Source organism: Marmota flaviventris, chromosome 11 (assembly GCF_047511675.1).
Source record: "Marmota flaviventris isolate mMarFla1 chromosome 11, mMarFla1.hap1, whole genome shotgun sequence".
Lineage (NCBI taxonomy): Eukaryota > Metazoa > Chordata > Mammalia > Rodentia > Sciuridae > Marmota > Marmota flaviventris.
In genome coordinates, this window is record NC_092508.1 from 88,420,053 (window position 1) to 88,433,740 (window position 13,688).

General features: G+C 34.1%; 1 protein-coding gene across 1 annotated transcript in view; it reads left to right on the plus strand.

Moving 5' to 3' along the window:
* Lrp1b (LDL receptor related protein 1B) overlaps positions 1 to 13,688 on the plus strand; it is a 1,514,976-nt gene that overhangs the window by 688,079 nt on the left and 813,209 nt on the right. The window contains exons 8-9 of the mRNA XM_071619306.1: positions 8,294 to 8,516; positions 11,531 to 11,702. Of these exons, the coding sequence (XP_071475407.1) occupies positions 8,294 to 8,516; positions 11,531 to 11,702 (395 nt within the window). The remainder of the gene's footprint in view (positions 1 to 8,293; positions 8,517 to 11,530; positions 11,703 to 13,688) is intronic.

Here is a 13,688-nt window from a genome sequence, read left to right on the forward strand (position 1 = left end):
GTCCTGTAGGCTTCCATGATTTGGCAATCCATTCCATCTTTCATATCTGGGAAGTTTTCTTATATTATTTCATTCAATAGATTGTTAATTCCTTTGGTTTGAACCTCTATACCTTCTTCTATCCCAATGACTCTCAAGTTTGTTTTTTTTTTATGACATCCCATATCTCTTGGATGGTTTGCTCGTGATTTCTTAGCATCCTTTCTGTGTTGACTATATTTTTTTCAAGTTGATAAACTGTCTTCATTATCTGATGTTCTGACTTCTATTTGATCTAGTCTATTTGTAATATTCTCGTTTGAGTTTTTTAATTTGGTTTATGGTTTCCTGCATTTCTAGGATTACTGTTTGATTTTTTTAAAAAAATCTCTATCTCCTGGCAGAGCTCATTCTTTTCCATTTGAATTTGCTTATGTAATTCGTTTTCAAAGTATTCTTTCATTGTTTGGACTTGCTGTCTAATGTCTTCTCTAAGATTCTGTTCCATCTGAGTTAGGTATGCCTTGAGTTCTTTCTCTGTCCATTTTTCTGATGCCTCTAGATTCTCCTGTGAATTTAAGTTGTCCTGCATTTTTTGTAATCCTTTTTTCCCTTGTTTTTTCATGGTGCTCACATTACTTTCCAACTCTGTTTGACTGCTGTGTTTCTGTTTTCTCCTTTAAATTTGGTTTGGTTTTTATAGTTCCAATATCTCTCCTTTGTGTTGGGAGACAATGTTTAGAGATGTTGGATTTAATTGTGATTTAAGGTAAATTCATTAGTTTCATTAAAGGCCTACAGATTTTGATGGCATATAGAGAATTGAGGTTTGAACTTAAGATTTTATGTTAAGGTCGGGTGATATGATGGTACGGAGGTTAGTATATGTTAGCTTCTTTGGGGGGTGGCTCAAATGCAGGCGGATATTAAGAAGAGAATAGACAGGAGTACTTGGGGGTAGTTAAGGGCTTAGGCAGACTATAGACTGATTCTTAGTATTCATCTATTTGCATTTAGTAAGTTATACGTAATCTGGGTGGTCATGCTTAAGAGGAAAGATGGGGAAAATTTAAGGAAACAAACCAAGAAAGAGAGAGGGAGAGAAGAAAGAAAGAGAAAAGAATAGAAAAGAAAAAGAAATCATAAAAAAAATAATAAAATGCAGTAAAATAAAAATTACAATTAAAAAAATAATTTTTAAAAAATTAAAATTAAAAAAAATTAAAAAATTATAAAAAAGAAAAAAAAAAGGGGGCACTGTTAAGCTTCTATTTTCTTCACTTCCAGTAGGTGGTGCTGTCCCTTCCAGGCCAAGATTTTGCCCTCTGGCTGTAGGAAACAATCCGAGTGAGGCCACTCCCTCCCCCTCCCCTGTGTCTCTCAAAACCTGTTAGCTCAGGTTTATTCCTGGTCTCTAGTCTCCTCGCTTCTCCTGCCAGCCAGGCCTTCCCCATTGTGATACCTCTCGGTAGATCAAGCTACACTCTGGGCCTGCAGTTTCCTGGATGTGGAGCGTGGCTATTGGGAACCTGCCACTATTGTTTTGATTCCTTCAGATAGCCACTCCTCCTAGAGCTGGCGAGACAGGTTTCGTTTTTGCTGCTGGTGGGAGGGAGGAGTTGGATGTCAGGTGCCTTTACCTTTCCCCACGCCTCTATTCACGCTCACTCTGTTAGTCACGCCCCCAGAAAGCCAGGGAGAGATTTTATGTGATTTCCCCGCTGTATGGGAGATGGGCTAAATGACACACACCTGTTCTATTGCTGAACTTGTTGCAATCTGTCAGAAACTGGTGATGGTTATGTGAGCTCTCCAAGGTGGTGGCCGCTGGCTTCCTCGGTGGGCTGTCAGGTGTGGAGAACAGCACTGGACCGCTTCCTTCCCCGTCTCAAACCCAGAACTCAGCCTGGAGCACAGTGAGGGCACAGCCAGCAGGACCCCACAGAATCTGCAGCACCATTCCTCTGCATTGCTGGCACACCCTCTTGGCGCGCGCCTCAGTCTCCAGAGGCGGAGCGGGCCTCCGATCAATCAGCCTGAATCTCCAGGTGCATGGTTCACTCATGATTGAGCCCCAGTAACCGATCCTCGGTTGATGGAAATCCTTCCTCTAGGTTTCGGTGCACCCCAATTTTGCTGGAAATTCCTAACAAGATAGCTTTTGGCCATTCTAACTCGCTATTCACCTGAGCAGTGATGCGGTACACTGGGGTGATGCACTCTATTCGCCGCCATCTTCCGAAACCAGGAGTCGCTGCTCATTATTAATATTCTTCTTCATGTGTTTTTATGGCAGACTGAGGAAAAAATTGCAGATGTTTTCAGTTTATGTTAAATTATATTTCTTTGTAAGTGACCTTGTGCCAAACTGGAGTTAAATGAAAATTACATGTAAAATTTATGATACCTTAATTTAGAGTTAACATTTCAGTATAAACTATTTCCCAAAACTAGCTCCCCCACTTATGTATATAGACTCCACCATTTCTCCCCTCATCTTCCCTCTGCCTGTACCTTTCTTATTTGTGCACAGTTGCCCACCAGGTAAGTGCCACACCTTTTGGTCCAAATTATTAAGAGAAAAATTCCTGATGACATGGTAAAGCCTAGATTTGAATTCTCTTGTCCTAATTGTCTATGAAGAAGGAGAGGAATAATATAATACTATTGCATATAGGACTGCCACCTTCAGGAGGACAACTTAAGGATGTTGAAAGGGTCTTCCACATCTCTGCCACATATCTAATACAAACAATTTTGGAAAAATCATTACTAGAAATGTTCTCAGAATATAAAGTAGGCAGCTGAGAGTGGGCATCTACATGTCCAGTCCAATTTCTGTGTTTAATGTATAAGCTGAAAAACAAGCACAAGAGAGATTTTATAAACAATAAAAACAAAAACCTCAAAAAAGTAACGATCAATAAATAACTGTCTTGAATGTTCTTAACTAGACAGAGAATATAATTTAATTGTTTATCATTCACATGCCTTAAGTAGCAGGAGCTAATAGAATTTGAATTTAAACTTCTATGTGAAAGATTTATTACCCTTTCAGATTTGCAATTGCATTTTAGAATTGCAATGCTAAATATTAATATTTTACTTTAAATCTGAATATACTTTAATTAGACTATATAATGTATAAAAGTGCTTTCTTTTTCAAATTTGTATAACAGAAGACAGATATAAAGTTATATTGCTATTGATGTTATTTGAATAACGCTAAATTATTATAAAACTAGGAATACAAACTGAAGTTTTCTATGGAAATCATGTATCATTTCCTTGGAATGGAAAGAAATGCAGTTATCAGCATTAATACATGAGTAATAAACCTGGATGGTTTCCTCAGCCTCAGTTAAATACACACACACACACACACACACATATATATATATATATAATGTAAAATATGTATAAAATATCTGGTAGTAAATGACCCACTGGTTTTTTGCTTCACTTCCTTATCAATTAGGCTCCATTTCATATCTTGCTGTTTACAATATATTTAAAATATCTTCTAATGTAACCTCATTTGAAAATATTTTTATATATTCTAATTTATAAAAAGTTGAATGAATTATAAGTTATATCATTTTGGAACTGTTTTTGAAATTTTCCAAATTCAGTCAGTAAATTACAAGAGGTAAGATGGTGACACAAAACCAGGGCTAACTGTGCTAAGAGTTTAAAGACATGGACAGGACTCTGATGTATTTAAATTCTCTATGTCCTTTTAAATAGGATATAGAAATGTAATTTAAAATGAATATCACTAGAAAAAGTAATTCTTATCTTCATGAGCTAAAAATGATGTGCTATAAGATGTCAATATGTGTAACAATTGCTTTGGTTTACAGTACAAGGATGATTGGAACCATAACTCTGTACGCACAGTGCTCTATGACTGTCTGTGAGTGTTCCCTTTGTGACTTTTGATTTATATCAGGCAAGTTTACCAACAATACTCAAAAGTTTCCTGCTGTTCTCTACTATATAAAATATATGGTATCTATAGTAAAACAGAGCTGCTCAGACAATCGATGAAGATGGCATATTAAAATTTCCTATATGTGATGAGATAATGAATTCAAAATGATAAATTTTAGTTTACTTCAGAATCTATGAGTAATTGAAATGTTGAAAGAAGTGTTACTATAATATATGAGTTAATAATTGCACATTTTAGAAATAGAGACAATAGTTAGCACATTGTTTTATTTTAACTTTAATTTTTGTGTTACTGAGAAAAGAATAGAAGTGTCAAAAAAAATCAATGTAGAAAAAAGAGAATAACAATCACAGTTTATCATTTTTTTAATAAGTGAAAAATATTTGATACCAGAGATAAGAAGAGTGGGAGAAGAAATGTGTAGTTGCAGTTCTGTGGGAATGGTACATAGGCCTGGTCTCCTCCAACAAGGGAGAGGGCTACACAGGGGACCCTGCTTTAACTAGGGGCTGCACAGCACATGGGTCCTATAGGTGGATATTCTATAAAGAAGACTGAGGATTCTGGAAGTTGAGACAGTTGAGCGTTCAGGAAATACTGAAAAAGATGGAATCAATGGGTTCCCAAGCCACCATCTATATTCTCTCATGGGATTCCTCATTGTTCATTAGCCCTAGGGATAGTAACAATATAGGTAAGAATGATTGCATTTCAGCTCAAAGAACAAAACATGATCTAATTATGAGAAAATATGGCAAACACCAAATTGAGATGTTCTTCAAAATAACTTATATCTACCTTTTAGAAATGTTAACATCAAGTACCACAAAGAAAGCCTGATACACACTCCAGAACAAAGGAGTCTAGAGAGAAAAGACTATTAAATGCAATGTCTGATGCTGGGTTACATTGTGAACAACAAATTACTATAAAGACATTATTGGTCAATAGGCAAAACTTAAATTAGGACTATATTATTAAATCTGAATATTTAATAATACAGTCCTAATAATAATACAGTGTATTATATATGCACATGTGTATGTGTATAATATATGTATAAACATACATGTGTATACACATATACATGTGTATATTATACATATAATTAACTATATAGTGTATAATTAACTATATGTATAGTTAATTATAATAGATGTACTATAGTTATCCAAGAGAATGCCCTTGTCCTTAGGGACGCATGCTGAAATATTTAGCTTTAAAACAACATGATGTTTACAGTTTACTATTAGATAGTATAGAGAGTACATAGAATAGGTGATGGGACAAAATATGAACTGGTGAGTAAACATGAAAACTATAGACATTTACTTTAGTATTCTTACAACTTTTCTGAAAGTTTGAAATTCTTACAAAATAAATGAGTAAAAAGTGGTCTGACATTCATGTTATGGCTCTAGTAGTGGCTAATCATATGGATTTTGTGTCTCTTTAATCTGCAAAATAAAATAATCTGCTACATTTGCTTTTCAGTCATTTGGCTAAGATCAAGTGTAGTATCTATTCTTATGAGGAATAAATCTACTGGGTGCCATAGGAAATTATAATAATCAATAGGGTAATGAGATTAATAAAACACTATTTGCTTTTTCTAAGATTTGGCCAAGTATTTTATAGGTAAGATAGGAATAATTTTTCAATTCATAACACTCTATCTTCTCTTGTATTTGCCAGTTGTAATACAGTTATGCTTCTTAAAAATAAAAATTTAAAGCAATATTGAACACAAATGAAAACAAAGAAACATGTACATCATGTGCCTATAGTTCTACAGTTTCTTGTGGTAATTTTATGGCTATGATGGTATTATCCTTGAGAACCCTCCTATTTCTTGCATTTCATTTAAAAGTGAACAGAGTTCATCATAGTCTGGATTCTGAAGCCCAGGAAGGTTCAATTTAGTCCAAATAACAACTTTAACTCTTATCTGGGCACTAGTATTCTCCTATGTATTGGGAGTAAAATATAAACAATTTATTTTTCTAACTCAGTGACATCTCACCTATGCTTGCACTAAAACAGCAAAATTTGGTCAATTACATATATATATATATATATATATATATATATATATATATATATATATAAAATATGTTTTTCATATTTGGCTAAAACTTACCCAGAGTTACTATTACAAGTTTTATTATGACCTAGAACACATATGAGAATCACTTGCATCATTCTTGAATGATCACTGAAAAATTTGTAGGAAGAAGAATTTACTGTTCATCATGAAGTAGTCCACTTTCCTTTGATAACTATACTTCTCGAAAAAAAGTACTAAAAGTTACTAGTCCTTGAATAAACACTAAATTCACTGATATCTTCTTAACAAATGTTCCTTTTTACTTTGTAAAATGATTGACCTAACTAGGCGGTTTAATCCTTCATCCTAAATTTTTTCTCTTTTGGACCTTTATGAAAGTCTATTTTCTCTAACCTCTGATCTCCTCTAACCTCTGATCTCCTTTGATCCTATTTCTCTAATAGCAGGCCTCCAGGTATCTTGTCTTGGCACTCTTCCCTTTGTTTCTTTTGGGATCATATCCAGTAAAGTCATCCCAAAATGACTTCAAAAAAGTCTTTATCTCCAGATTCATTTTTTCCTCTTAAACACTACATAGACAGTTGCTATTGCCTGCCATATATCACCCTCTCTATACATAGTCTGTATATAACACACAATCCATAGTGTGCCAGAGCCTCTCACTCCTGTGCCCGTCAAACTACATACATACCAGCTTCTCTTCACCTTTGTGAAATAGACTGACAAGAAAAGAGAATTACAGAAAGGGAGGCATTGTATCCTGAGAGGAGAAAATGAGCTTCATGCAGCAGAAATAGTGGGCACTACGTAACATGTGAGAGAAGTACTCTTTACAGAAACCTGGGCATGGGTATGAACAAATTGCTTTATAGGTAAAGAAAGTAGAGATGTAGAATGGAAGGAAAGAAAGAGAGAGAAAGACAGATAGACCACACACACACACACACACACAGAGACAGAGACAGAGACAGAGACAACACCAAGCAATCTTAAACTTTTACTTTGACAATAAACCAGGCAGGTATCATATTAATTTTTATTTACTCTTCGCTACAATAAAAAGCTCTTCACGTGAAAGAACTGTCACTTGAAAAATCATGTTGAATCTATTGTGATAAATGTGTCTCTCAAGAACATTTGGGGGAAATGCATACTCATAACAAAGCCTGGCCTACAGTATCACAGAGCAGTATGCATTAATGTTTAAAAATTAGTCAAAGTCTCCAAAAACAGAAAGAGCTAAATCAAATTTAAAGTGTAAAACATGATTTTTAGCTTGACAGGCGACCCATACTGTTATTTCAAGAATGTTGAGTAAAGTTACTAAAAACTAATTCTTCAAACTTGTAACATCTAATGTTCTGTACTCTAGGTACTCTTACTTTTGCTCCATCATTATATATGGGATTATTCTTGAGATTGTATTTTAGTCAAAGCAAGATGGTCTTTGATTTACAAATGTAATTTAGTCTTCTGAGTAGTAACCTTGTTAAATATTGTCAGATTAATTGAAATTGATTTGTATTTACTAAACATAGTGAATACTAACATAATATTAGACCCTGAAGTATTTCACAGAAACTGTTAGTTCTGCATGGAGGGATTCATTATCTCAGGGGTCAGCATTCCTTTTTTAGCATTTTCTTCAAAATATATTATGAGAAATTGAGGAGAAATGACCTTCATTTCCTTTATGAGATTTTGTGATTTGGGAATATTTGAGAGAATTTAGGATAGGTTTGGGGGAGGGTAATATTTATGTTTAATTTCCAATGCTACAAACAGCACATTTGCTTTTCCATCTGCTTAATTCCATTCCAGGTTTGCTATTCTCTACTACTCATAGCATCATTGAGCTCCACATAATAGCTTTTATAGGAGACAAACATTACCAGGCAATTTGAAAAGCAGGTTGAAGATAAAGCCTGATTGCTCACGTGCCCTGGCCTGGTGACTTGGCTCACTTCTGAAGCTCACACCGAATGTGGTGAATGTGCCTCAGCTCTGTGAGGCTTAAAGAAACATTTCTCCTAATACAAAAATAAACCCACCACAGTCATTCATTCTGAGGAAATTTTACAGTTGTTGGTTAACCTGCTCCCTTATGCCCTGCAATATTCATTAGCAGATTTCTCTGTTTATGAGTGATATTATATGGAAATGGTTATGGGAAGCTAACAGATGTAACCACTGAAATAAATTAGAAAGAAAAGTTCTGTTTTTTTACAGATGGCTCCATCAAATATGCTTTTTTCTCTCTTCCACTTTAACATTTAGTTTTCTTTCAACAGAAAACTTTTCTTTACGGACTACGGGAATGTCGCCAAAGTGGAGCGATGTGACATGGATGGGATGAACAGAACCAGGATAATTGATTCAAAGACAGAGCAGCCAGCTGCACTGGCACTAGACCTAGTCAGCAAATTGGTTTACTGGGTAGATCTATACTTGGACTATGTGGGAGTAGTGGACTATCAAGGAAAAAATAGACATACCATTGTTCAAGGGAGACAAGTAAGTACCAGACTTCTATAAAATACAGCAAGGTTATGAAATGAATGGCATAATACTATGAAAAGGCCTGAAGTGTCCAATGTTGAAAATTTCATATGAAGTCAAACTATAAGAGGTCATAAAATTGTGGTGTATTTCCTGAATGGGACAGTGTTCTTTTCACAGTGCTATTGTGATATTTACCTGATACTGAAGTTGCTACTTACTCCTTGTCCCCTGAACTAAAAACAAACAAAAACAACAAATAACAGAGATAAAAATGCTGTACTAGCGAGAAAGAAAAGTAATGGAACAGGACAGATATTATGACCTACTTACTAAAAACTAATTTAAGTAGTTTAAGGAACTGAACTATCATCTGTCCCATGTGGCATTGAAGATATTTAACAAAAGCAAATGCTTACTCACCAGAATGTCCTTATTATTTTAATAGGTTTGATTAAATTTTGCCTTCTGACTCATTCAATACCTAATTAAATGATGATTCTGTGAAAATATCTGAAATCAAAATTTTTCTCACATCTATTAGTTTCTCTTGCTGAATTATAAGATTTTGTAAATAACTCTCAGTGAACACCTATAGGAGATCTACAAGTACAAGTAGGCCTTATTCACTAGGGAACTTTTTTCAAATCTGGTTGGATCGAAATGAGTGCACCAATTTCATGTGAGCTTCTTAGATTTTGGAGCTGATACTTGTGAATTCCATTATTTTCGTTTGCAATGCAAGAGAGTTATATTGCTAAATATCCCTTTACTTTCCAAAAAAGTTATAAAATGAAATCCCTTGTTTCCTTGACAGGTTAAAAAATGCATTAATCTGAGTGTTTACAAATAATAAAATGTTAAATGTTAATAAAATATTAAAAGTAAGTCCAGTTATTTCTCTCTCACCTTCAACCACCTTAAAAAGCTTGAATTATATTTGGGGGTGGTGACCTTTACAATGTCCTTTAGAGGAACTCATCATTAAGATGACTATGATAGACCTGTTTAAAAATGTATTTGCCATTAAAAAAATAAACCTTAAATGAAAAAATAAGTATTTCAAATGACTTTCTGCATGATTGCTTTAATTTTTTTTAATGTCTGATGTTTTTAATTATCCTTTATTTCCCCATTTTATTACTTCTGTTTTTTTGGTTCCCTAAACATATGCTAAGTCTGCCACTAAGTAATTCAGTAAGGATATATTTTGTGAAGTATTTGAACTATTATTGGTGAAGTTTATCTACCAACTCATGTTCCTCCCGCTACTACAGGGGTATTTAGCAGCTTATTTATGGGAGACATCTTTCTGAAGGAAGGTGTAGAGATGGAGTTTATATTATGTGGACATATTTTCCACCTTGACCAATGGTCTACTGAGTAGCTATGCTTTCTGCCTAGGATACCAATTGTCAGTTTTGCAGAGATCACTATGAGTATATCCCAAGCAGACTCCTAGGATGATGGCCTCACATTTTGAGCTAAACATGCCACTAGTTCAGCTGGCCTTCAATTATTACAAAAAATGTCCTACCCAAGTCAGATCAGATCACAGGTCTACTTGGTGGTCAGCTATGTGGAATGTGACATTAGAAACATTCATTTCTCCCGCTCCCAAAAAAAGAAACTATTTCCCTTTGCATAAACACACACACACACATAGGTACTGTGGAGTAAAATATGCATGTAAAAGGATTATTTGCTTTTAGCATGGAATAATTCTCCATGTTAATTCTTATATTTCATTTCTAAACTAAACATGAAGATATAAAATATGACCCTAGAACAACATGTAATCCAGTCTTACTTTAGTTTCATCTCATATGAAAGCACCAGAAATAGAAATAATGAGCCATATATGCAAGAAAGATAACACATCAAATGTTTTACTTACACTATAGAATTGGCAAGATTTCCTGATTAAGATTGAAAATTTTGTAATGTTGTTCTATAAGTATTCTTACAATGAACCACATGTAATTTCTCATGTGCTCTTAACTACAAATCTGCTTATATTAAAAAATGTTTCTGTATAGTATCTAAAAATAGTGACAAAAAATTCTCATCAGAATCACTACAGAAAATCAATTTACAACTGCATCAAGCCCTGGACCAGAACCATTTTAAATTAAGTATAATATAAGAATATTAGTAGGTATGTGCCTACCATGTGCATTTTTAATCAGAAAGTAGATGTACACGTCCTTCCTTCTAGATGACTGGAAGTTTTCCATGATTTTAAGATGTTCATGCCTCTCATAAATCCTCAAACCTCCGCCAAACAATTAGTAATTACCAATTTATTTGTGTGGGTAGAAACAAACAGCATGATTCTCAAAGCAAACAGTTAATTTGCTATTATATATAGGTTTTAAAAATAATGCAATTTATTAATAAAATATTGATGGTTTATTTACAATTATTGCAAATATGTGATTTCTGAATATATTATTTTCCGTGCTGGAGCAAGAATTAGTCTAAATGTAATTCATTTAAAAAAAAGGATTTTGAACTTATAAAACAAAACTTCAAAGATGCTTTCTCATTAGTCCTTTCACAGGCATGGCTATGCTTTTGCAGGAAGTATATATACACATATATATGGATATATATATATATATATATATATATATATATATATATATATATACACACACACACACAGATATATAGATATAGTTATAGATACATAGACATATCAGTGTCATAACTTGTTATTAAAAATGCTTGAAAGTGTGGATCTCATTGTCCTTTGAAAAGTCACAATGAACATGTTTTCTTAATGAAACATGAATAAAGTTCTCTCCCATACATGTGGAATTACTTTATCCACCTTAACATATGTTTTCTTCTCCAGCGGGGAAAAATTAAATTAGTGCATGTTGAATTCTTTGAGAGAAGACAAATAACATTCTTTTGACTCTGATACCATGGACATTTTCTACAGTATAAATCACAATCCATTTTTCTTTCAAGTTGAAAGCAGCATAATTAAAAATCATAGTTATTTTTCACCCTCTTTATAGGTCAGACATCTTTATGGAATAACTGTGTTTGAAGACTATTTGTATGCAACCAATTCTGATAACTTCAACATCTTAAGGATAAACAGATTTAATGGCACCGATATTCATTCATTCATTAAAACAGAAAGTGCTCGAGGAATCCGAATCTATCAAAAAAGAACTCAACCAACAGGTAAGTTGCAGGACTTCTTCATAACCTTCATAATGGAGGGGGAAGCGGGAAGTGAATTGGGACATAGTCCTTGTGCCTGTGTGGTGTTAAAGTGGTGAGTCATAAATTCTGGTTTGACAGCAGAAATGTGCATGTCTGCTTGATAAAATGGAATAGAGCTCCTTTCACAAGTCTAAATGACAAATTGTTCAGTTTCTAGTGAATCGCTTCTACAACCATAGAATTGAAATGATGGCTGGATTTAGACTCAGGAAGGAGCTTTCAATTGTGATGTATGTAGAGACAATGCAGATGCTTTCTTTTTCATTTTTTTTGTATTATTATGGGGAAATAAATCAGGTTACATCCTTGCAACCTTTTTTCAGTGTTCATTGTAGTCATTGGCTCTCCTGATTTCTCATCCCAGTAGTTCTTTAACATATGTTCATTAAAAAAAAAATATATATATATATATATATATATATATTTAATTTTAAGGTTGCAATGATTCTAGTATTTCTCAAAAATACAAACCCTTTATTTTTTATGTCATGTTAATTGTGCTCTTTAGCAATCCAACTTAGGCTCAGTCACATATAGAATAAGAGAACATAAAAAAACCATCACCTCTAATTTCCGTCCTCTTTCTGTGCTTCAAATGAAAACTAATCTAGAATTATCTAAATGTTAACATATATACAATTGAGGCAGTGAGTTGAATAACTATGTTTACAGCAGATGCAATTTTGAATTTTGCAGATAACCTAATAAGAATTCAATATTAGGGTTTATTCATTCATTAATTACTCATGGATCATCTATTGTGTGCCATAAAATATTCTGTGTATACTGAGAATACATCAGTGAATAAGACATAGAAAATATTTTTGCCTTCATAAGGTTTGCATCCTATTATAGCAGTTATAATAACTAGATAAATTATATATTATACTGGGAGTGAGTGCCATAAAGAAAATACAGTAGAAAATAAAAGTAAAGAATGGTACAGAGGTGGGGATGGAGGAGTTTGCCATTTTATAATGAATAGTCAGAGGAAATCTCTTTGAATGCATGGCATTGAATGAATACTTGAAGTAATAGAAAGAGAGACGCATGAGGATAACTGTAGCCAGAGCACTTTAGAGAGAGAGATGGACAAGCACAAATTCCAGAACTGAGCATGTCTCCATAGTTGAAGGAACAGCAGGAAGACCTATGTGGCTGACGCAGAATGAATGAGGGAAAGAAAAGTAGAAAATGAGGTCACACAAATGGAAGACAATAACAAGTAAGACCCTGTAGCCCAGTGTAAAAACTTTGGCTTATCCAGAAATCATTGCTCTCTGACATTTTGGAAGAATCACAATAAATACTGTATTGACAAAAGGCTGTGGGAAGAGCTTGGTGGAAATTTAGAGAGTACTAGGGATTGTATGAAGAGAGTATAGTTGTACAGTAGTGAGAAGTAGTGAAATTCAGGAGGCAGAGTCAATAGAATTTCCTGGTGGATTGGATGCAGGATATAAATCAAAAACAATTCAAAGATGATGACAATGGCTTGGCCAGAACAAGTGGAACTGAATTATTTTTGAGATTGGAGGAACTAAGTATGGATCAGACTTGAGGCAAAGATCAAGTTCAGTTTTCAAGGGTTATTTCAGGTGTCTATTACAAATCCAAGTGGAGATATCAAAGAGGTATTTGAATATACAAGACCATATTTTCAGTTTCAGTGATTAAGTCCAGGGTGGATACATCCATTTGCAAGCCACTGGCATATAGTTGATTTTTAAAATCATGGCAATGGGTGAACACCAAGGAAGCAAATATAGATGAAGAAGAAAATAGTTCCAAATAGTGGACACTGGGGTGCTTCAACAATAAGTCAAGAAGAATAGGAAGAACCAAAAGAGGAGATGGAGAAGAAGTTTGTCAAATTCAATTGACCTTTAGAGTTGGCAACACATCTTATGGGAATCTGAACAGGGCAGTTTTGATGGTGAAGTG